The sequence below is a fragment of the Geotrypetes seraphini genome, chromosome 2, assembly GCF_902459505.1.
Source record: "Geotrypetes seraphini chromosome 2, aGeoSer1.1, whole genome shotgun sequence".
Lineage (NCBI taxonomy): Eukaryota > Metazoa > Chordata > Amphibia > Gymnophiona > Dermophiidae > Geotrypetes > Geotrypetes seraphini.
In genome coordinates, this window is record NC_047085.1 from 443,559,545 (window position 1) to 443,585,748 (window position 26,204).

Consider the following 26,204-nt stretch of genomic DNA (forward strand, 5'->3'; position numbering starts at 1 on the left):
AATGCTTGTAATACATGAACCAGCTTTCATTGCATACCAAAAACCGTGCTCAGACTGACCCCCTCTTTTACAAAACTGCGATAGCAGTTTCTAGCGCAGGGAGCTACGTTGAATGGCCCGCGCTGCTCCTGACACTCATAGGAACTCGATGAGCGTCGGGAACAGCGTGGGCCATTCAGCGTGGCTCCCCGCGCTAGAAACTGCTATCGCAGTTTCATAAAAGGAGGCCTTAGTGTATCTATCAGACCAAACATTGGGACAAGCCCAGATGTTGAAATGCTGTGGCTTCACTCTTTCATCATTGCACAGGTTTTATACTGTAACAAGGCTCAATGAGTCAAAAACTTATCTGATGCTTGTGAAGGCTGCAAAAAACTTTGGGTCCTGACGCGTTTCATGAAGACCCGTAGTGACTATTTTGAGAGTACCATGGTCTGTCTATCTCTCCCCTTAAATCTTCAACTAAGCAAAGAGACTGTTAATGCAAACTCTCTGTCCCACTCAGATTTCAGATTTTTTTTTAGCACTGAAGAATAATTTAAATTGCACATCTCAGCTATACTGGTGGAATTCCCAGGCTTTAGAAGCTTGGATTTGTGATCTAAAAATTAGATAAGCTTTCTTGCACCTAATACTTAAAATCAATCTGTAATATCCACCTCCCCAATCCCATACCTGTCAATCTCACCATCAAACAATGCCCCCAACTTTCTCTAGCATTTCCCACACAGATCCTCACAAAGAAATAGCTACACATTATACCAGTGACAGAAGTAAACAATTCACGTCACATGTCCAGTAAGTCACAACACACAGACCCCAAATATTTTCCCACCCCCATCAACACAGCCCCTGCCATACTATAAGAAACACTTTAACATTTCTCCACATCTCCCCATTTAGAGATGCTTGCATCACAGACACAGCAGGTAGCCTCTGGCAACCAACTTCTTTATCACTATTTTTGCATTCTACCAAATCACAAAACTCCTTTTCTGTCTTTTGCAAAAACCTGCAGAAAATTACATGTTATAAAAATGGTCACAATGCTTTTGCTTGCATCTTTTGTACCTTGGTCACAGTTTACTGTGTCCTATGATTTAAACATATATCTTTTGTTATCAATCACATTTGCTCAAATACTTTAAATATGAAAGAACCACTAATGTCTTTTGATGCAGGTCTACCATTCTCTCACAGATGGAAGACTTCATCATACATCTTTGCCTTTATCTTAATACTCTTTATCTGTCTGATATTCAAAGTGACTTAAGCAGGCTGGAACGACTCATGGCTGCCCAACCACTGATATTCAGCAGCACTTAACAGAGCTTTATGATCAATCAAAATCTCATTTCAATACCCTCTTTAAAATTCATTGGCACAAGACGTAATGAGATATTTTCAATCACCACTCCCCATTTACGGAACTCGCTTCCAGCTTATATTAGAGAAGATTCAAGAGTCCCTTAAAAATCTTTCTTTATAAGGATGCGTTTGAAATTTAGAACCATTACGGTAGGTCCAGCTTATCCAACCACCAAGAATGCTTAATCCTGAATTCTAACGTATTTGACATAGGACCTGCAGCTCTTGTCCTTCCCCCTACCTATCTTTTTACTCCTTTTTGTTTCACTTTTCTTAAACCACTGTAGTTCTACCCCCTGTCCCCTTGTCTCCGTATGTCTGTGTTTTAAGTTTGTCCCTGTTCGTACTTTCAACTTTCTTGTTTCCCCACAATTTTATTATGTACACCGCTTAGAAATTTTTATAAGCGTTTGATCAAATTTTAAAAAATAAATAAATAAATAAACTTGAATATTGCCTCTGAATGGCCATGCGGAAAATGGGTAGGCCTGGGAGGTTTCAGCCGACTTGATGTGGATTGGAACATTCCATCGGCAGAATCAGAAAGAAGCAGAGAGATCACGGATGCCTGTCAAAATGCTTTGTTCAGACAAATGGTGATGGAGCCCACGAGGGACGGAGCAATTGTGGATCTAGTGCTCACCAATGGAGATAGTGTTTTCAACATTCAGGTGGGTGGCCAACTAGGCAATAGTGATCATCATATAATATGGTTTGACATAAGAGCAAAAGCAGAGTGCAGTCACACAAAGCTCAAAGCACTGGATTTCAGACATGCTGGTTTTGGTAAATTGGGGGAAATACCTGAAGCAGGAGCCGATGGTATGGGTAGCCATAGGAGAGGTAGAAGTGCAGTGGTTCAAGCTGAAAGCTGCTATAAATATGGCAACAGATCCTTATACAAAGAAAGTAAACAAAAGCAAGATAAACATATGGCCCAAAAATGAGGGCAAAAGAGGTTGAATTCAAGAAATACAGAAGAATGCAACAAGAGAATCATAGAAATGATTATTAAACTCAAAGAGGGAAATATGGCTAACAAAAGCACAGGTGCAAGAAAAATGACAAAAGCTGTAAAGAGTGTCAAATCTTCTTCAGATTTGTTGGAGAAAGGTGTCATGGGAACTTGCGACAGTCATTTTTTGAATGGAGACTGCATGGGGCAGGAGTGTAGGAGGATCACTCCAGCTACGACTCACTGCTGGACCACCAGGTATGCTTGGATGGGTCCAGGAGGGAGGCGGGAATGGAATGGAATGGGAAGGACGGGGCAGGGTGATATGGAGCCAGCTGGGACAGGACACAGGAGGGATCGCTCCTGTCCCAGCACACCAGGGCTTAAGGTAGGCACAGGGGAGGCCTGCAGCACTCGACTATAAACCGAGACCCCCATTTTTGGGCCATTTTATGACACCAAAATCTCCATTTATATTCAAGTATATACGGTAACAAGACAAGATCTGTCAACTATAAGTGAAAAAGCTAAATATGCAAAGAGTTGATTGATAACAGAACAAATAACATTGCCAGAAGCATCTACCTGATATTGACACAGAGAGGAATTCTCTACAGGTCACCTAAAGTTAGGAGCTGGTGTGCTGCACTCTAAGTGCAAATTCTATTTTGGCAATTATATACATAATTGTCATTACAAAATACTAGTGTAGGTCAGCAGTTATGCACCCAGTGGCATAGTAAGGAGGTGCGAGGGAGGCGGTCTGCCCAGGTGTGATCTTCCTCGGGGTGCCTTCCCACTCCTTCCCCTGCCACGCGTGCGCCCCTTTCCCGTACCTTTTTCACTTCAGCGCGGGCAACGACGCACTTGCTGCCCGCGTCAGCTTCGGTGCTTTCTCTGACGTCACTTCTGGGAGGAAGTGACATCAGAGAGAGCGCCGAAACCAATATGGGCAGCATAAGCAACGCTGCTCGCACCGAAGTTAAAAAGATACGGGATTAAAGGCCGTGACCGAGCGTACTACGCTGAAAAAGCTAAGTGCTTTACTTTCTTTAAACAAGATAAAGGTGAAATGTAACAAATTTAAACTAAAGCTGTTATGGGTAGAAGACACCTTGAAAGCTTAGTGAATGTTTATAAAAAGAAAAAATGATTGGACCAGTGACGATCTGATACGTTAAGCTCTTGGGCCATGAGAGCATTCGAGCCCTGAGTTGTATCGCTGAGATCCTGGGAAGGTTTATTTATAGGAGCTCTTACTGAATTTAAGTACAAATCAAGTTTATGCATATTCATCCAGGGTGGGTGGGGGGAGGGAAATGTATTTTGAGGATTTAAATTATTTAATTATAATATTGTAATCGCATTATATGTCTTATTGTATTAATAATTGGGAAGAGGATGGGAGAAAATAATTGTTTTATGTATTACTTGTGTAGTTAATAGTGCGTTTTATGCAGTATTTTATGTTCAATTAATTGTATTGCACTGTCAAAGTTTGAAAATCAATAAAGAATAAAAAACAAAAAGTTTATGCATATTCATTGTAGATATCCTGATAGCCTGAATGGAAAGGGGGTACTCCAGGACCGAGTTAAGAAACACTGCCGTAGGAGATATCTGATCTTGTGGCCTGTGGATAGAGTGAAACTGTAAGCTGCAGCTGTTACATATATACAAAAGGCTACCATAATCGTTAACCTTCTGACCCATCAAACGGAGTTTGTATGCTTGAGTTATTTATCAGCTCATGATCCTAAGTGAGACTTCTGCTGAAGCAACAATTTCACAGCCCCTGGTGGGAAGGTTGAGATAATTATTGCTCTTATTGTGAAGCTCAATGGTTGGGTAAAGAGTGACACAGATAATTCATACCAGAGATCAGTCTACTTTTTCTAACAATGACAGTGACTGCAGTATATAAGAAAACATATGTGAAATGCTAAGCTGTCCATCATGCTACTCTAATGAATAACGACAGGCAGACATCGAGGAATAAGGAGAGGGGATTTGCAGAAGAAGATAAACCACACAGAAAAAAAAGAGCCCTGAATGTGTTTCTTCAAATGCCTTCTAAGTAATAGAAAACATATGGAATAGTCTTCAAAACTGACATTTGCAATATGATTGTGCTTTGCTTTAATGAATAATAGCAGATTAATTAGAGACAGGAGTTCCAGTTAACAGGCCAAAGCAAGGATCAATATCTACCGTATTAGCAAAATACATTTAAGATGATGGCAATTAATGTTACTGCATGTGTTGCTGTTATTATGATCACTAGACTTTGCTGAGTTTGCTAGCTGATTGTGTATGCTGGGGAGGAATGTAGCTTGTATTTTAATTTGATCGGCAATGACAAAATACCAAATCTTTGTTGCCTTCCAGGAAAGGCAAAGGAATCCAGTTTCTACTTGGTTTAAAAAAAAAAAATTAAATAACACATGGCAACTTGATTGTCCATTTGAACTAGCAATGGCAGGTATAAAATATACTACTACTAATAATAATAATTTATTTATATGCCGCCATACCGGGGAGGTTCTAAGCGGCTCACAGCACAGAAAACAATACATACAATTGAAGCTCTAAGAAATTCGATGTGGGTTAGGTTTTCACACTCTGATCAGGTCTCTTGGCTAAGTGAGGTTGCCATCTAGTGTAGGAAGCATCTGTTAAGACAGAATGACATTCTAGTGCAGCAAAGGAGATGCCTGCGCTCAGATTGGGTTCAGATATTCACTAAGGCAGCATAGTTCATAGCTGAACTGAAAAAAAAAGAATGATGGAAAGAGGCTGGATACAGTGGGTCCATTACAACATGAGATTCTATTGAGGTTTTATCATTTTTAGGTGATCTAAGGAAACCAAATGTATGGCAGCAGCCATAGAACCAGCATTTGTAGGTAGATCTTGGCCATGACTGTCATGGAATTCTGACTATGTGGACACAACGCATTAAAGATTGTAATCTGCCTTATGGTAGAAGTTTTTGCTTGTAGATTGTCCAAAATTGCACCTTTCAACAAAATCTTGTTTGTAGGGTACACAGTCTGGAAGTTTATAACACCTAGCCTCTATAACAGGTGAATCATTTTGTTGGTTTTTCAAGGAAACTGACAGGAACCAGTATGGAAAGACTAGATGATCCCATTTGTCTAGATATGCAGCCACTACCATGTAACACTTGATAGAGACAGTAGGGGCCAATGAAAGGCCAAAAAGAACAATATGGTCAATATGAAGCAGGATCAAAGAGTGTTTTCTACAAAGCCAATGAATCAGAATATGTGCATAAGCATCACTGAAATCTAGACTACATAGCCAGTCTCCCTGTTTCAAGTATGGGATAATAGAGGAATAAATATTCATCTTGAATTTTAACTTGTAGAGAAATAGATTAAGATTCCTTAGGCCCAGGATGGGGTGAAAGCTTCCTTTCTTTTGGAGAAACAGGAAGCATCTGGTGTAAAAGCCTGTAGTAAGACTGGTCTGATTGCATTGGAGAGTAGGAGGCGATTAACCCCTTTCTATAGCAGATGGATGCAACCACTATAGAGGCTGAACTGATGGCTTAATAATGAACTTCAACTGGTAGCGTGTTTTTAACTCCTTTGAGAACCAAGGAATTAATGTAATTTGTTGCTAAAGCCAAAGTAGTGAACCTGAGTCCTTCCAGAAAGTGGTTTTTTTTTTTTTCTGGCAAGATAACTGGCTGCAACATTAGGCAATGGTCCAACAGAAGACTGTTTTGATTGAGCAGGCCTAGCTCACATTGTTTATTTTCTGTCTTGCTGTCGGGCTTTAATGATAATCAGATGCTGGATGTGTTGAGAAAACATCTGGAAGGGCCATAAGGATTTTCTATGGTAGTAGTAACTTCAGTCATATTAAGATAAACTTGTAAGAGGTAGCCATTGGTAGAAGAGCACATCAATGCTGCAGACAGAGCAGGGGTGTTTCAATATAATCTTTCCCCAAATATGTTCTCTAGTATGTAGAGTATCTGCTAGCCTCTCATAGCCTGGAAGCGCATAACCAAGCCAGACATTTAGAGGCAATGACAGAAGCTGAAATTGTAGAGGAAGCGTCACATTACATGTGCTACATATAAGACAAGTTCCTCACTCATCAGTCTCTGCTAAGACAGTTGATAGCCAAGTCTGTGACTGAGGTGGCAGACTGGATGAGAAAGTATATAACATTTTGTACCTTTTCAAAGATGCTATGTCCACCTAAGACATGTCCTATTTCTTAAAGACTCCAGCTGCTCTGCACAGGTCATCTTTGTCAATAAAGGTGGTTTACATTTTGACCTGTGCCTACACCTCTGCTCTTTGATCATCTTCACGCCTTCGATTCCCCTTGGTGTGTTCTGTGGAGATTGACTCTTCTTGTTTTTCTCTCTTGGACCTTATATTCATATCCATTTTCTTGGAGATAGAATGTATATATGGATAAGTGCAGTGCAGAAGTCCATGAGTTGTACTGCAACAATGGCCTTTAGCGATTCTATATACTTCAATATCCAAATGTTATCTGCCATGGTTCTGCTTCTTGCTGAAGTGGGAAGGGTAACTTTCTTGCAGTATACTAAGAGGACAATATTTAGTCTTGGCCAATCAGCATTTTTTTAGCGCACTGATCACTGTTGGATGAATTAAGCACAGATATTCAGTGTCAGGCCTACTCTATCTATTAGCACTGAATATCCAGGTCCCTGTGGTTTGCTGGAAGTTGTCCTGATACAGCCAATATTCAGCACCAGTGCACAGACAACTAACCAGGCACAGTTAGGAACGCATTGCCCCCTGGAATAGGGTTGCTAAATTTTGTCCTCAAAAAAAGAGGACATGTGGCCCTGCCCTGTTCCATCCCCGATCCTGCCCTATTTCACCCATGGTCCTGCTCTGTTATGTTTCCTTTGTAGAATACTAGCTAACAGGTAAAATACATGTCTAGAAATTAGTCGCAAGCACATACACCAGCCATATTGGAGCCATGTGTGTAATATACAGTATTCTCTAATTTTTGTGCACATGGGAGTCCCATCCATTTGCATACTCCCTTGCAAATACATGCTATAAGTTAAGATCTGGATTCTCTAAATGGTGCCGATATTGGCGGGAGCCTAAAAAGCGGCTGCCAATCGCATGGCAATCATACGACAGCGTCCTTTAGAGAACTGTGCCTCCAGGAAAGATAGGCGCCTGAAATGCAGGCCAGTGTTTTCAAGGCCTACATTTCTGGTGCGTATCTTTGCCCTGAATTGGGCCTGCTTAGGCACTTTATGGCACCTAATGCCATTTCCAGTGTTAGCCACGCCTCTATTGGTGTTAGGCACTAGTAGGTGCCTCCAGAGACACAATTCCAGTGCCTTTTGTTTAGGTGCTGTTGGACACTTTAAATTTAATGTTGCTTGCCATTTCAAACAGTTTCCCAATTAACTTAGGCGCTGGTAGGGCTCCTACTGGTGCCGAAGTTTAGGCACTGTTTATAGAATTTCTCTCTAAGTGTTTAAGTGTATTTCTAACTAGAGAATGACACGGTGGCAAAATTCATCACCGTTCTCGTCGTCATTCTTTAGTGTCTGTCTATCTCAACCTCAATCCTTCTACACCAGCATTCTTCAATGCAAGGCTTGAGGGTCTATGGTTGTGCCCATTCATTCTCTGATTCTTATGTGAGCCAAGTATAAGATAATGAAGCCATTGTGATATCACTGATGAGTTTGACTCATAGGCAATGGTGGAATGAGGCATTATGACATCACAATCTCAGCTCTGGAATGTTGTTATTATTTATGCTTCTGCCAGGTACTTGGGACCTGGGTTGGCCTCTGTTGGAAACAGGATACTGGGCTTGATGAATCTTCGGTCTATCCCAGTATGGCAACGGCTTATGGTCTTATGTTCTAACTATCCCGTGTCATTCTTTAGTGTCTCTTGTCAACCTCAGACCTCCTTCACCAGCATTCTTCAATGCAAGGCTTGAGGGTCAGTGGTTGTGCCCATTCAAACTCTGATTCTTCGCTCTCTCCTTAAAGAATGATGGGGGGGAGGGGTGTCACGTGATGGCAAGGCTCTGACCAGATGTCTCCTGCTCGAGCTCCACTCTTTTCCTGCCTTAACCCCCTAATTTCACGCTTGTCAGCACCATTTATCATCTAAAACTGGCATACAACTTACCTGGATTGCCTTGGCTTCCGACTGGGGGGTCCTTCGTAACTAATGTCGGCGATTTGTGGCAGTTATGCCCATTAAGTCCACGCGGCCTGAAAAAGACAAGCCCGCAAAGCCTTCCACCATGGCGGCCTCCAGCCCGACTCCGAACACCACGCCCTCGAAAGAGGAGAACATGCAGGTCTCTGTTCGCCATCTCACACAGCTGCTTGATGAAAAATTCTCTAAGCTCCACTCCATTTTAGAGGAAGTGAAAGACACCATCGCAGGGCACGCAGCGTGCCTGCAATAGGCAAAGGACCGCATTTCAGCACAAGAAGATCGAACGAAGACAGCGGACCGGTGCCTCACTTCTCTGGAGACCCAGGTGAAGGCACTTGAAAACTGGGCAGAAGATGCTGAAAATCGCAGCCGCTGAAAAAATCTTTGCCTCATCGGCTTGCCAGAGGTGGCCCGAGATGCCAAACTGGGGGACTTGGGGGCGACATGGCTACCACAGACCTTAGGGCTAGCTTCATCCCTGAGCCCAGTGCATGTGGAGAGGGTTCATCAGATCAGAGCGCTGAGAGCAGAGGGGGCACGACCTAGGCCCATGATTGCCCGCTTCTTGAACTATGCCGATAAGGCTAGAATACTGGAAGCGTACCAGCAGCAGATAATCCTAGCTTATAAAGGCATTACCATCCTGCTCGTCCAGGACTTTTCAGTCAAGCTTTCTGAGCACCGAAGGGCGTTGGCCCCTTACTGCTCACAACTACACTCATGTGGAATCAAATTTGCATTGCAATACCCTGCCAAGGTCTGTATTCACTATAACAACAGATCTGTCCTACTGGATATCCCGGTGGAAATTCAGGCGTTTCTGGAGAAATTGCCTGCTCCGTGAGGAGGGCTACCTCCCGGGGACTCTAGCTTCCTGAGCCTGAACGCTGCTGTGCTCCTGTACAGCCGGGATTTCCCTAAGCCTAACCTCGCTTGTGGCTACCGGGCCAGGGGTGCTGAGAGCTTGGACACAGGACCTTCTCTTGCTGGGTACTTTGAGACCTTCACTGGTGGGCCTATGCTCTTGTGGCTTTCTTCACGGCGCTGAATGGAGCCTGTTGGACTCGGGATATCTGCTAGGGGGCTTTCGCCCCCTGATAGTCCTGCCCGGGATTATACCTGGTATCCCCACCTTTACGTCGGCGCTGGGCCTGGGGTCCCCAGAGATGGACATTTCTGGTGCTGACATACTTTGACAACTTGCTTATTTCTTTGTTATTCATATTATTACTCCTCCTATAGCAGCCATCAATGGGGGTGTGACTTTTTTGATCCACAAGCAACTTCCCTTTCATATGCATAAAGTTATTCAGTACAAAGAGGGTAGATTTGTGATAGTCCTCGGGGAGCTCTGGGGCCACAGACTGCTACTTTGTAATGTATATGCCCCCAATGTTTATAGTCATCATTTTTTCAGGACTGTTGGTGAGGCTGGCACAGCACCCGGGATACCAAATAGTCATGGGTGGGGACTTCAATATCACAGCTTATCCCACCCTGGACTGTGCATCACCGAAACGTTTTCCGCGGGACCACAATGGTAAGGGAGTTAATTTTTATTTTTTAATCTCTTTATTCATTTTAAAACTTTCAACAAGTAATTCATTATACAATCATATACACTATAATAATACTTATTACTCATACATTCACTGAAATCAAACTATAACTTCGCCCTCCCATCCTTCTTCCAATATAATTATATAATTTTATACATATAAAATCTTCCCTCCTCTCCCCCTTAAACTTCAATAATCAAAAGGAGAGAAATAAATTATTAATTACTCAATTATAATTAATCCTTACAAGAATTTGTTAATGGCTCCCAGACCTCCATAAACTTTTTATAACTTCCTCGTTGGACAGCTATTATTTTTTGACCCAACTTGGGTTTCTGGATATATGGCGGTTGCTCCATCCAACAGAACATACTTATATCTCCAACCCACACAATCTATATACGCGGCTAGATTATCTCCTTCTTTCTCCCTGACTCTTGCCTGTGGTGGATGCTGTAGATATTTTGGAGATCCCGCTGTCCGATCATTCTCTAGTGGTGTTATCCCTTCAAATAACGGCGGACCCCTCTGAGTGGATCTGGCGTTTCCCTTGCTACTTATACAAGGATCTGGCTTTTCATAAGTATTTGCGTGCTCAATGGCAGGATTATTACGGCACTAATTATGCACCGGATCTCGAACCCGGCCTCTTTTGGGAGGCCTCGAAAGTGGTCATACGGGGTTTTATTATAGCCTATATTGCGAGAAGAAAAAGGAAGCAGGAGGCAGACCTGCAGGGGTTGTCTGGGGAGCTGCAACAACTACGCAGATGCCACCAGGGTAGCCTTTGGACGCGGATCGATCCCGACTGCGGGAGCTTCGTCTCCAGGTTGACGCTATTCTTGTGGCCCGCACCAAACAGGATATTTATTTTTTGCCGCTAGACTTCACAGATGGGATGGGAAGGCGGGCAGCTTAGTGGCCCGACTCGTCCATCCATATCGTAAACGCCAGGTGATTACGTCTATCACTGATTTGCATGGTCATACCCACACAACCGAAGCCCATATCCACCAACAATTTGTGAATTACTATAAAGATTTGTATGCCCTTAAGCCCTATACAGAGATGAATCGTGATACGTTTTTCTGGGATGTCTTACTCCCTAGGATTCAGCCTGATCAGATTCAGAGTTTGAACGCACCTATTACACGACACGAGGTGGAGATTGGTATTAAAGGGCTTAAGCTTACCAAATCCCTGGGACCCGATGGCTATGGGCCTGAATATTACAAGATTTTGTCAGATATCATTGCACCTTCCCTGAGTGCGGCTTATAATACGCTGCACTCCCAGAGGGGCCTGGACAGGTATAATATGGCCATGTCGTACTCCTTCCCAAACCGGGCAAGGATGCCTCTCTTGTGGCCCATATCACTCCTTAACCAGGACGCAAAGTTGTTGCCAGCCCTGCTGGCCAAACGCTTGAATGCCTTTCTGCACTTCCTCATCCACGAGGATCAAGTGAGCTTCATTCCTGGCAAATATGAATCTAACTAGAGCCTTGATGGCTATTTACTCGCGGGGGAGGTAGCACACCAGCTATCGTGGGCCCAGACATGGAAAAGGCTTTTGATAATATATCCTGATCATACCTTTTCTGGGTCATGGGGCAATACGGGCTGGGGGGTGCCTTCTTGGAGTGGGTGCGCAGTCTTTATTTTTTCCCCAAGGCTCAGCTTCTTGTTAATAGTCACCTTACCCCTTCCTTCCTGTTGGAACGGGGCACGTGTCAGGGTTGCCCGTTGTCCCTGCTTATTTTTCTCCTTGCAATCGATCACTTAGCGGTCAAAACTAGATCGGATCCTATCATTCAGGGCATCAAGATTGGCACCAGGGAGAGCCGCCTCAATCTGTTTGCTGGCGACATCCTTTTATATTTAGAACAGGCTCCTTTACATTTATTGCGGACCCTCGATATTGTGCAGGCCTTTGGGACTATATCTGGCCTTTGCGTTAACTGTGCCAAATCTGAATTACTCCCTTTGGCTTCTGCGCGGCACGAGCGCTTGCATGATGACTTATCTATTCCTCCAGTGAGGAAATCGATGCGATACCTGGGGGTCTATTTGAGCGTTCAACCTAAACTCATGTATCAAAACAATGTCCTTCATCACACTGAGGCTATCTGGAAACTCTGTATTAAATGGAAGGACCTACCGCTTTCCCTCTGGGGTTGGGTGGCTTTGTTCAAGATGATCCTCTTGCCTAAACTCTTATATCCTCTGCAAACATTTCCTCTCTGGATCACTCTTAAAGATGAGAGGGCATTTAAATCTCTTCTTCTCTCCTTCATCTGGCGCAACAAGGCGGCCTGCATTAGTTATGCTACTTTAAAGTTGGATAAGCAGTGGGGCGGATTGAATCTCCTGGACATTTGCCTATATAATGTTGCTTCGCTGTTGTGATTTATACACGAGGGGATTACGGGCAGCTATATATTTTTGCCTAGTGGGTGGATGTCTGCGTGGTGTGCGCCACATTCCTTTTTATCTCTATTGCATGAGTCCCTGCAGGCGGTGTCCATGGCCAGTCCTCGGTTCCACTTTCTGAAACCTTTTCGACTGGCTTGGAGGTGGTGGCGGAGGCAGCAACTGTGTTCCCCTCAGGCATCCCTATTCCTCCCTTTGGTGGGCAATGTGGCTTTCCCTCCGGGGATGGGTATCTCGAGATTCCAGCAGTGGGAGTCCCGGGGCTGTGTCAGTCTGTGGCACCTTGCAGAGGGGGGGTCTGGGGGTTCCCCCACTTTCTCTCAATTACAGGCCACTTGGGAGCTCCCGGCTACACAATTTACAAATCAGACATTATTATTTCTCCCTGGTTTGCCAGTGGGGGGCCCAGTGGTCTTTAGGCAGTTTAGACACTCAATTGGTGCTGGTCCCTCCCCAGTTGAACTGGTTAGCCACCTGGTACGGAATTCTTAAGCTTGCTTCTAAGGCCCTATATCTGGACAGGGTGGTTGGTCAGTGGTCCCGGGACCTCACAGTCAACTTTCACAGAGCCCAATTTTTGGAGCTCTTTGCTAATCTCTCTCTTTTAGTGGGTTCCACAGACCTTAGAGAAATGCAATTTAAGATCCTGCACCGTGCATATATCTCTAGAGCTAGGGGTCAGATTATGGGCTTGTGGGATGATGCCACCTGCTCACATTGCCAGAAGGCCAAGGGCACCCTCGTTCACATGTTTTTGGAATGCTCTCATGTGGCCATATGGCTTCAGGTTCTCCCCTTTCTAGATGACTTGGTGGGGCGCCAGGTTCCCTGACACTATAGTCTGCTGTTGTTGGGAGATCAGAGGGAATTACTAGCTGGGGGCTTTACTCTCCCACTCAGGAAGTTTGTGTACACTGCACTCCTGTTGGTGAAGAAGCTGTTGCTCAGGCATTGGGTGGAGCAAACGCCGGCTTCCTTTCCACATTGGCTGCAACTGATGACAGAGATGGCCACTTTTGAAATCCATACCTACAGGACTGCATTCTCTATTGATACATGCCTTTATGTGTCTTTGTGGAGGACATTCCTGGGGAGGCTGTGGGGACTGACTCCGTGGATCAACCGAGCTCTTGATCGGCTGGCTCTTGGGAATCTCCTGCTGGCTACCTACTCTCAAGCCGGTGTGATTGGTGTGTGTTTGGATGGAGTACGTGTGGGGATCTGTGGGGATTATATGGTGTGGCTAGTTGAGTTGGATGTGAGTAGGGTCTGTTCTTTCTACTAAAAATTGTTATTGCAGCTTTGGCTAGGTCTCCAGGGAGTAACTGCCCCATTGTTTGCTGTACTATAGGGCACGCCCCAGGCTCTGCTATTGTACCCTTGTTTCCCATGGATCTTGTGTTAGTGGACCGGGCTTTGCTGTCTTACTTTCTTTACAGTTGCCATTCCTGGATTGTTTGCACAGTTTTTGTATGACTTTGTCTTATCACCTTTGTTGCTTGCTGTGATTTTGGTTGCATTATCAATAAAAATTATTTAAATAAAAAAGAATGACATGGGGATGGTTTCCCACGGTTATCACCAGGGATGGGAACAGTGATGAATTTTGTCACCGTGCCATTCTCTATTTCTGACATTTATACACATGCCATGTCTACACACATAATAGGTGTATAACTGTTCATGCTTATGTTATAGAATTTCCCCTCCCCCATGACCCATTTTAGTATAATATATTATGAAAACTGTTTCTACTTGTAAATTCTATTCAGAACGGACCTTTCCAAATAGTATTTTGGCTCAATTCATAGAAGGAAGGTGGTTACCAGACTGAACTTCTGTATAAAATATTTTGTTTTTGCCCAAGTCCTAATTACAGAGTAGCAGCAATCCACAGAGCCACATCATGCACTACATTTTTGTTTCTGCAACCCCACCATACATCATTTTTGAATATATGATTTAAGCATTTGTTTCCAAATCAACACTTCTGTTAAAGCTTATCTAAAATAAGAACTGCCTTAAATTCTTTAACATGGAAGCTTTACAGCATGCCTTGAATTTACATCAGCATGGCAGGTATCCAAAAACATCAATGGCTAGCTGCTAGAAAATTGCAGACCTTCTGCTTCTAAGCTGAAATCTGAGGTGTGTGTGTTAAAACACAACTGACTTATTTGTTATGAAAAATGTTGGAAATGTGTGGTCAGTCAATTCTCTGTTCTAATGTCGTCGATCCTCGTCTTTTGGGATGCCTGATGATCCAACAGTTGAGAAAACATATTCCAGACTCTACTGGATTCTAGATGGTGTCTGCCAATAGGTTTCTCCACTTCTGTTTTAACTCAGCACCTTTTCAAAAATGAGTTTTACCTAGTGGTGTTCGAGAAATGTTGCTTTTGAAGATTTCAGTGCTTAAACACTGGAAAATACAAAGGAAACACTTGAACAAACAATCATTATGTGCAGACGGATAGGGCAGGGTCAAGAGCAAGGCAAGTAAATGTTTCCTTACAAAAGGTATGGCAGATGCCTGGAACAGCATCATCATGGAGGTGGTAGGATAAAAAGGTAATTCAATTCAAGAAAACATGAGACAAGCTCAGAGGATGCTTAAAGGTAGGGAAGTAAAGATAAAATCAGAGGAGGTATAAAGTATGCAGGATTGCAGAAGGTGGGGGAAAATAGGCTAATTGTACCTTCTGCTTTGTATAAGAACATAAGACTAGTCATGTCACACCAATGGTCTATCTAGCCCAATATCCTGTTTCTAACAGTAGCCAATCCAGGTCACAAGTACCTGGCAGAATCCCAAATAGTAGCAACATTCCATGCTACCAATCCAGGGAAATAAGTGGCTTCCCCCATGTCTGTCTCAATAGTTGACTATGGATTTTTCCTCCAGGAACCTGTCCAAACCTTTTTAAAATCCAGCTACGCTAACTGCTGTCCTCTGACAATGAGTTCCAAAGCTTAACTATTCATTGAATGAGAAAATAGTTCCTCCAATTCATTTTAAAAGTATTACCATGTAGCTTTATTTAGTGTCCCCTAGTCTTTGTACTTTTTGAAAGAGTAAAAATCAATTTATTTTTACCCATTCTAAACCACTTAGGATTTTGTAGACCTCTATCAATATCTCCCCTCAGCCATTTCTTTGCCAAGCTAAAGATCCCTAACCTCTTTAGCTTTTCCTCATATGAAAGGAGTTCCATGCCCTTTGTCATTTTGGTTGTTCTTCTTTGAACCTTTTCTAATTCTGTTATATCTTTTTTGAGATACAACAACCAAATTGAAGGTAATACTTAAGGTGAGTTTGCACCATGGAGTGATACAGAGGTATAATATTTTTTATTGTATTTTCCATCCCTTTTCTAATAATTCCTAGCATCTTGTTTGTTTTTGGCCACTGCATACTGGCAGCAGTTTTCAGCGTATTGTCTACAATGACACCTAGATCTTTTTCTTGGATGCTGACCCCCTAAGATGGACCCTAGCATCAATTACCTATGATTGGGATTATTGTTTCCAATATGCATCACTTTGTATTTGTCTACATTACAAGAATTTCTTCTTCCATTTGGATGCCCAGCCTTCCAATTTCCTAAGGTCTTCCTGCAATTTTCCACAGTCCACATGTGTTCTAACTACTTTGAATAGTTATGTGTCATCTTCTAATTTATTGCCTCGTTTGTCATTCCAAGCTCCGGTTCCAGTAGAGATTCCTGTGGCACTCCACTATTCACCCTCCTCCACTAAGAAAAATGGCCATTTAACCCTATTTTCTGTTTTCTGTTCAATAACCAATTCCTAATCCACAACAGAACATCCATGACTTTTTAATTTTCACAGGAGTCTCTCATGAGGGACTTTGTCAAAAGTTGTCTTAAAATCTAGATACACTACATAAACCATCTCACTTTTATCCACATGTTTATTCACACATTCAAAGAAATGGAAGAAATTGGCGAGGCGTTGCTTCCCTTAGCTGGATCCATGCTGATTCTATCCCATTAAACCATGTTTGTCTATGTACTCAGTAATTTTATTCTTTATAATAGTTTCCACTATTTTACCCAGCACAGAAGTCAGGTTTACTGGTCTGTAATTTCCTGGATCATTCCTGGAACCCTTTAAAAAAAAAAAATTTGGCATTACAGTAAAATTGGTTACCCTTCATTCTTCAGGTACTAAGGACAATTTTAACGATAGGTTACATATCACTAACAGCAGATCAGCAATTTCATATTTGAGTTCTTCTAGTACCCTGGGGTGAATACCGTCCAGTTCCAGTGATTTACTACTCTTTAAATTGTTGATTTGGCTCGGCCCATCTTCCAGGATCACCAAGATATCTTTTAAGTTCTCTGCATTGTCACCCTTTCATAAAGACTGAAGCACAGAATACATTCAGTCTTTCCACTAAGGCCTTATAATCCCCGAGTGCCCCTTTTGCTCCTTGATGGTCTAATAATCCCACAGAATCCCTCATAGGCTTTCTGGTTCTAATTTACCTTAAAAAATTACTACAGTTTTTGCTTCTGTGGCAAGTTTCTCTTCATATTCTCTTTTAGCTGTCTTTATCAATACTTTGCCTCAAACTCGCCAGTGCTTATATTGTTTATGGTTCTTATTTTGTTCATTTGGACCCTTTTACCATTTTTTTGAAAGGTTCTTTTGGCTCTTATATTCTCTTTCACTTCTCCTTTAAACCATGCTGCTGTAATTTTCTATGTTTATGTAATGTTCTGTCTTGTTAAAAATATATTTCTGAAATGGATAGAGATGTGGTAAGTTCGTAAGTAGTAAGCACTATGAGTGTTAAAGCAGTGATAGTTCCCATACTAATCAGAAAGCAAGGGGGATGTGACTAGGATTTCTTCAAATTTTCCTGCTTTCCTAGCAGTCTGTCTTCTTCAGAAGCATACTTCCTCAAGCCATTTAACCCTTGTACTCATGGGAAGGAAGAAAACCAAGGGGAAGGACATTGTTGCAACAATCAAAGGGAGGGATCAGAGTCTCCATGGCTTGGATTAAAGCCTAGTTTCAATGGGAAGATTAAGAGTGACCAAAATAACCTTAAGTGGTGCTGCTGAGACCATTGGTAGGCAGCAAAATCTTAAATAAGCAATCTGTTCAATCAGGTGCCATCTGTTTTAAATTGCACAACTAAAAGTGTTGACAGGTAAATCATTGAATGCGAGTACATATGGTCTTGGATAAAACAGGCCATGCTGTAACTAGGTTTACATAGCAGACTGCCATTAAAGAACTGATCAGATTAAATTGGATTTATTGATTTTATATATTGTACTTATGTTTTGGCATCAAAGTGGTTTACAAATAACAATTGGTAATTCAAAATATAGTGCACGTACAGCTCCATAACGATGTAGTTTGAGAAAAAAACAAACATTAATTAAAACATTGTTAAAAATAGCCAAGTTTTTAACAATTTACAAAAACTAAGAAAGGAAGAAGCATTATGAAGATCTTTATTGGAGGTATTAAAGGTTTTAAATGCGCCTGCCTAACCTTCAAGATCCTCCACGGCATCCTTCCTCCTCTCATTCCTCTATCCTGGAATTCTTCAAATCCAATTTCCACTAGATCCACACAAACACTAAAATTATCCTACCCCTCCTTAAAAGGCATCTCCCTCGTTGGTAAACTTGGGTCCTCCCTCCCCTTCAGAATCGCTCAGCTCTGGAATAGTCTCTCTTCCCCTCTCCGCAACTTGAGCTCCCTTCCACTATTCCGTAAGCATCTGAAGACCTGGCTCTTCTCCAAAATGTAACCCCGTCCCCTTCCTGGTACTCTTACACCTAACTCTCTTCTGATTACTTTATAATTCCATTGGAGTTCCGTTCATACCCAAACCATGTAAACCGTGTCGAGCTCCACTTGTGGAGATGATGCGGTATATAAACCCAAGATTTAGTTTAGTTTAGTTTAGGTATATTGCGACCAAGCTGAGAAAATAAAGGAGCAGTAGCATTTCAAAATGAACCAGGGACTCTGGTGACTTACATAATTTGTACTGAGCCTAATCTGATTCAGAGGTTGGCTACTAAAATGGTTAGTGATGTTCAACATAAAGCATATGGGGACAGACATAAAGCATATGTGTACTTTGGAGAAAAGGCAGGAGATGAGAGAGATGATAGAGACATTTAAATACCTTTATGACATTAATACACATGAGGTGAATCTCTTTCAATTTAAAGGAAACTCTGAAATGAAAGGGTATAGGATGAAGGCGAAAGGGGATCACCTCAGAAGTAACCTCAGAAAATACTTTCTCACAGAAAGGGTAATGAATGCATGGAACGGCCTCCCAGTGTTGGTGGTGGAGACAAAAAGTATATCTGAATACAAGAAACCTTGGGACAAGTATGCTGGATCTCTAAGGGAGAGGAAGGGATAGTAGATGGCTTGGTTGGGCAGATTAGATAGGCCATATGGTCTTTATATGCCTTCATTTTTCTCTGTTTCTCAGTTTCAGTTATTCTAGTGTAATTTGCAATTGTATCAGAATATGCTAAAGTACATAGAAACATGATAGCAGATAAAGGCCAAATGGCCCATCCAGTCTGCCCATCTGCAGCATTCACTATCTCCTCCTCTCCCTAAGAGATCCCACGTGCCCGTCCCACACTTTCTTGAATTCAGACACAGTCTTTGTCTCCACCAGGAAACTATTCCACACATCTACCACCCTTTCTGTAAAAAAAAAAAAAAAAAAAAAATTCCTTAGATTACTCCTGAGTCTCTTAACTTCATCCTATGCCCTCTCATTCTGGAGACTCACCTCATGTGCATTTATGCCATGTAGGTATTTAAACATCTCCAACATATCTCCCCTCTCCCGCCTTTCCTCCAAATTATACATATTGAGATCTTTAAGTCTGTCCCCATACGCCTTATGATGAAGACCATTAACCATTTTAGCAGTCTTCCTCTGGACCGACTCCATCTTTTTTTATATCTTTTTGAAGGTGTGGCCTCCAGAATTGCACACAATATTCTAAATGAAGTCTCACCAGAGTCTTATATAAGGAGTCTTATATCAATCTTTTGCCTACTGGCCATACCTCTCTCTATGCACCCTAGCATCCTTCTATTTTTTTGCCATTACCTTTTCAACCTGTTTGGCAACCTTAAGATTATCACATATTGTAATACCCAAGTCCCACGCCTCTTTCATGCACAGAAGTTCTTCTTCATCCTCTAAACTGTACTGTTCTCTCGAGTTTTTCAGCCTAAATGCTTGACCTTGAATTTCTTAGCATTAAATCTTAGTTGCCAAATTTCAGACCATTCTTCAAGCTTCACTAGGTCCTTACCATACCATACATTTTTCCTCTATACCACAAGTTTCGACTAGGATTCTATATGGTTTACAATAAGATTATCAATCAGAGTACAAGAACGTTGAATGAAAGTTAGGTGGGTAGAGTGCTGAGTTTATGTTATGAGTTCCTTTTTCATGTTTTCCACATCATCAGGGGTGCCGACTCTATTGCAGATTTTGGCTTCATCCACAAAATTTCTGAGTGTGAAAGATTTGATGATCACCGGCCCACTATTGTACCTCTAACCTAGCTTTGCAGAATATTGTACAGCTTAACTAATATATTCAGTAGACCATAGTAATCATTCTTCCTCCATCCAGAGCTAGCCCTGCTTAGCTTCCAAAATCCAAGAAGTTTGGGTTGTCTCAGACAAATATTGCTGCAGAAAAGTGCATAATGATGATTTTTAAATAAAGAAAGCTGCAGCACTTTGCTTCCACCAGTTGCTGTCTCCTGGTCTGTATATGGAAGCCTGGCAATAGGACAAGGAGGTGGGGGTAGTGGGGTGGCAAGCTGCCTATACAGCTCATGCTATGTCAGTTTTCACAAAGCTAACACATTTTTATCCACTGACACACAATCAAAGTAATAATATGTTACAAATAGCAGACGAAGATGCAAGATTCATAAAGAGCAATTATTTGGAAATACTATAACAAGTACAGTGTGGGGTTATTTTTTTTTGCCAAAGTCTTCACTCCCTTGAACATTTTTCACATTCTGCTTTCTAAAAATTACAATTCAAAATGCATTAAGTATGAGCTAGTTTCAGTGATCTATACAATACATTCTACAGTTTAGACATGAGAGAACAACGAAATATCAAACAAGTGAGTAAAGCATGCAGAGTGAGGCTTATGAAATTCTTTCCAAACCTGTATGTGCATATCTGTATTGTCTCTGTGTGTGTCTTTGACCTGGAGAAGAAAGGAGAGGGATCTAGTTGAGTAGAACGGTAGACAAATATGCTGTCTGTATTGGAAAGAATAATATACGAGAAAGTAAGGGCCCGATAATCATCGGGAAGTGATCAGCATTTTGCTGACCGCCACCAGCGCTAAACCCAGAAATTCAATGGTGGGCAATGTTTGGGCACTGGCACTGAATTTCCAGCTAACACATAACTTAAGTGTGATATTCATCACTTAACTAGCTACGGGTTACTGCATACAGACAGAACTGACTTTTATGCAATCCTTTTTATGCGCTTAACCTAGATCAGGGGTGTCAAAGTCCCTCCTTGAGGGCCGCAATCCAGTTGGGGTTTCAGGATTTCCCCAATGAATATGCATGAGATCTATTAGCATACAACGAAAGCAGTGCATGCAAATAGATCTCATGTATACTCATTGCTGAAATCCTGAAAACCCGACTGGAGTGCGGCCCTCGAGGAGGGACCTAGATGGTTAAGTTCTGAATATCAGCAATTAACCGGCTAAGTGCTGATGCCATCCCCAGAATGCCCCTAAAGTAGCTGGTTTTGAGTTTGGCACCAATCGGTTATTTTCAGCAGCACTAACTGGTTAAGTACCACTGAAATCAACCGGTTAGTCCTGAACAGGCAGTTTAACTGGCCAGGAGCAGTTTCTGACTGGTTAAATCATATTGAATATCAATCCCCAAGTGTGATAATATCTCAGACCATTATTGTTACTGCCAACAGGTTAAAAGGATGGATTGTAAAGTTTAATGACAGGGTACCACTGTCCCATGGCAACAGGACAGTGTCAGTGGAACCATTGTTGGAACTGGTGTCAATGGAATATTGTAGCTGCTGCTGCCTCACACTTCCCTGATAAGGAAGATCAGTTGGAGTCTGTGATAGGAAGATAGCCAACCATCCAGCCTGGAACTGAAGGTCTCTGGAGCAAAGCCCAGAAGGCACAATAAGGGTAGGAAAGGTTGCTGTCTCCTATACTGTGTTTCCCCGAAAATAAGCCCTAATACATTTTTTGGACCCAACAATCATCTCTCCCTTCCTCTCCTCCACCCCAATTCTCCCTTTCCTTTCTCCCCCCCCCATAGTGCAGCATCCTTCCTCTCCTCTCACCCATCCCCTTGTGCAGCATCTTTCTATCCCTCTCTCCCATCCCCCTGTGCAGCAGAACTCCGCCGACCCTCCCACTGTGAGATTGACATAACATACCTTCGAGGCCTCCATAAACAGCGGCAGCAGCAGCACTCTGAACGGGCTGCTTTGCGGCCTTCCTTGTGCCGCATCAGTGATGACATCAGTGACATCAGCGAATCGGGAGGGGCTTCAGGGGTCGATCTTAACTAGCACTTATTTTCGGGATAGGTCTTATTTTCGGGAAAACACGGTAGTTCAGGGACCAGATAGACATGGTTCCTTTGTTCCAGAGGTAAGATCAGACCAATGGTATGTGGTTATCTAGATTTCGCTTTTCATTTTGTTTTATTAGGATAAACTATTGTTTCACTAGGAAAGAATTAGATGTTTGCTACTAATAGTTATGCTTTTGTTATATAATTGTTGTTAAAAGAACTAGTCTGGAATGCTTTGCTTGCCATATTTACCATACCTATAAACTACACTATATATTTCTACTGTAGAACTTGGTACATTCCTTCTCTGTATTGCCAGCATACAAAGAGAATTTGGGGCAGGTGCTAATTTATGACCCTAGACCAGTGTTTTTCAACCTTTTTTGGGCAAAGGCACACTTGTTTCATGAAAAAAAATCACGAGGCACACCACCATTAGAAAATGTTAAAAAATTTAACTCTGTGCCTATATTGACTATATATAAAGTAATTCTCTTGAATAGGAATCAAATAAACACAAAGAAAGTATTTTATAATGCTGCCACCGCCAACATCACCGTTGGCGGCGGTGGCACTCAAGTGGCTAAAGAGCCGCAGTTTGCCGGCCTAGGGACAACACTGGAGGGTGGCCAGCTGTGCACCCCCTTGGGACGTAAACCCGGGGTGGGGCAGACCGCCCCCCCCCACCCTGGTATGCCACTATCTGTACCTCACTCCCTCCCTATGACCAAAAATTCTCCTTTCTTCTATTCCCCGTGTACACAACCATCTCTTTCCCTCCCTTCCTCTCTCCAAAGTCCATGCCTTCTGTGTCCAAACACTCATTCCCTCCCCCACCTCAGCATCTCTTTCCCTCCCTTCCTCTCTCCCAAGTCCATTTCTTCTGTGTCCAAAAACGCATTCCCTCCCCCACCTCAGCATCTCTTTCCCTCCCTTCCTCTCTCCCAAGTCCATTTCTTCTGTGTCCAAAAACGCATTCCCTCCCCCACCTCAGCATCTCTTTCCCTCCCTTCCTCTCTCCCTCCCTTCCAAGTCCATTTCTTCTGTGTCCAAAAACGCATTCCCTCCCCCACCTCAGCATCTCTTTCCCTCCCTTCCTCTCTCCCAAGTCCATGCCTTCTGTGTCCAAAAACCCATTCCCTCCCCCACCTTAGCATCTCTTTCCCTCCCTTCCTCTCTCCCAAGTTCATGCCTTGTGTCCAAAACGCACTCCCTCCCCCCTTTTGTGTTCCGTGTTTGCCTCCCAGCCCATCTTTGCAACTTTCTCAGCAAAACGAAGCTCAAGCCGCGAGGCTTGTCTTCTGCTTCCTGTCTGCCCTGCCGCACACAAATAGCCGAACGGAAGTATTCTCCGACGTCAGCGCTGACGTCGGAGGGCAGGCTTTGCTTAAGCCCTCCCTCCGACGTCAGCGCTGACATCGGGGAACGCTTGCGATCGGCTATATGTTAGCTGCAGGGCAGGCAGGAACAGAAGACGAGCCTCGCAGCTCGAGATGTATTGAACTCTGCGGGTCCCCCGTCCAGCTCTCTCCTGTCCACGTGGGGCGGACCGCCCCTCTCCCTAGACTGGTGGTACTGCCCTGATGGCGGCCCTAACCGTACGGCACACCAGGCAACATCTCGCGGCACACTAGTGTGCCGCGGAACAGCGGTTGAAAAACACTGCCCTAGACAGACTTTTGTGACCTATGCACCTATACTCTGTCCAATCTTGCCCATGTTCCAACATGATGTGTCTTTCACTGGTCTTCTCCCCCCACCACACCCACCCCCAGGCCAAATTTGGTCACATTTCATTACATTTTGGAGAGTTATTGTTCTATATGACAGACAGACCCTTTATATATAATTTCTTTACAAAGACAATTGTACTAGAAGGAATAAAAAGTAATTAAGAATAAAAAAAATCCAAGCAACATACAGAATAGAATTGTATTTATTTAATTTTCTATATTGTTCTCCCAGGAGCGCTCAGAATGGTTTACATGAGTTTATTCAGGTACTCAAGCATTTTTCCCTGTCTGTCCTAGTTGGCTCACAATCTATCTAATGTACCTGGGGTAATGGGGGGGGGGGGGGAATTAAGTGACTTATTCAGGGTCACACGGAGCAGCATGGGTTTGAACCCACAACCCCAGGATGCTGAGGCTGTAGCTTTAACCACTGCACCACACTCTGGTTCATTTAGTCTGCCAGAGGAGTTTAGAGTTGAAACTGCCACATCATGCAGGTCACCCCCCAGGCCTTCATTTAGGGTTGTAACTGCATGCTCCATGTAGTTTACCCCCATCTCTCTTTTGAAATTCAAATCTTATTTCGTTGCTTTTCTAAGTTGAGATGTTCATGCTTGGTTTCTCACTTCTTGCCTTTAAGGAAGCACCTGTGTTTATCCTGTACCTTTTTGACTTCTATTTCTGGTTTTCTGGCCATCTTTTCTGGGAGGGCATCCCAGGCATCTACCTTCTTTCCATGCAGAAATATTTCCCTAATGCCGCTTCTGAATTTTCCTCCTTTTAGCTTCATATCATGTCCCCTATTTCTAAAGCTTGCTTTCCTTTGGCAATGGTTCATTTCTTCTGCATTAACCTTTTCCTATCGTAATAAATTTTACGGTACGCTGGTTCCAATCGTAATTATTTTAGCAAAGTTTTGTATTATTCACTTCCGGCTCACCTGAAGAAGACTTTTTGTCAAAACGCGGACCGTGTTGGGTCCTGTATCCCTAGCGATCTAGGTCCTTTAAGGCTCTTATGTGGATGATTTATTTTTATGTGGATGGAATTATTTTATGTGGATGATTTCAGTGTACCTTTGGAATTTTAACACTTTCAAATAAAGCCCATTTAGGAACATCGTCACTCCACAGAGTTTTTTTGGTTTTCTCTGGATTTTCTTCTTTGTGGATATTTCGGGGTCAATTCCTTTTGTTTTCTACCTATAGCTTGCCACCTCTTTCCCTCACCCCTTCCAGTAACTAACTCTATCCTCTTCCCTCAATCCTGCATGTGCCCTTTATTCTTTCTCCTCCCCACTTCCTTCCAGCATCTGCTCCCCCTTTCCCTCATACTTCCATTCAGCAGCTGTCCCTCCTCTCCCCCACACTTCCATTCAGTGTCTGTTTCCCTCTCTCTACCCCTTCCATCTACTGTTCACCCTCTATCTCACCCCTTCCATTCACTGCCCTCTGTGCTCTTTCCATCCAGTGTCCACCCTCTCTCTCTCTTCCATATGGCATCTTCCCTCTTTCTATGCTCCTTCCATAAACTATCTATCCCGTGCCCCTTCTCTCCTTTGTACATGATTGATTTCAACTCTGTCACCTCTCCGTTTTTCTCTCTCTGTCACCACCCCCTCTCCTATGCTCTGGCATCTCTCTCTTCTCTTTTCTTTCCTTCCCACCCCACGGTCTGACATCATCCCTTCCCTGATTCCCGGCATCTCTCTCCTTTCCTTTTCTTCCATCTTTCCCTCCCCCTCCATGCTCTAACATCTCCTTCCTTTCCCCTTGATCTGGCATACCTTCCTCCTTCCCTCCATGTCCTGGCATCTCCTTTCATTCCCTCCAGTTGGGTACAATAACACTCTCCCCAATTCTCTCCCCCTCTGCTCCCTTTTCTCCTTCTGTCACCCAAGGCCTGGTGTCCTGAACTTCATCGGGCAGCAGCAGCATTCACAATTCACTGCTGTTGCCGGCTTCAGGCCTTCCTCTCTGTCGGGTCCTGTCTTCATGAAAACAGAAGTAGGCAGGACCCGGCAGAGAGCAAGGCCTGAAGCCGGAAACAGCAGTGAATTGTAAACACTGCTGTTGCCCGAAGAAGGTAATGGCGCCAGGCCTTAGAGCACCCGAGGCAGACTCTTTCTCCCCCCTCCCAGCCGAACCCCCGCTGACCCTCCTATCTCTCCCCCCAAGTGAACCCTTCCAACCCTCCAAGCAAGATGACCGAGCAGCAAACCTCCCTCCAGTAGCGTCGGCAGCCGCAGCGCAAAACAGGCTGCTTCGCGGCTTTCTCCTGCTGGTGAGTCCC

The 26,204-nt window shown here is 43.2% G+C and overlaps 1 protein-coding gene across 9 annotated transcripts in view; it reads right to left on the reverse strand.

Annotated features, from left to right (window-relative positions):
• Nucleotides 1-26,204, reverse strand: part of MKX (mohawk homeobox) — a 149,423-nt gene that overhangs the window by 31,213 nt on the left and 92,006 nt on the right. For 7 of the 9 annotated variants that reach the window (XM_033931423.1, XM_033931424.1, XM_033931428.1 and 4 more), the window contains exon 6: nucleotides 20,769-20,810. The exons of the other annotated variants lie outside the window; for them this stretch is intronic. In XM_033931423.1, coding sequence (XP_033787314.1) covers nucleotides 20,769-20,810 — 42 coding nt within the window. The remainder of the gene's footprint in view (nucleotides 1-20,768; nucleotides 20,811-26,204) is intronic. 9 annotated transcript variants of the gene reach the window in all.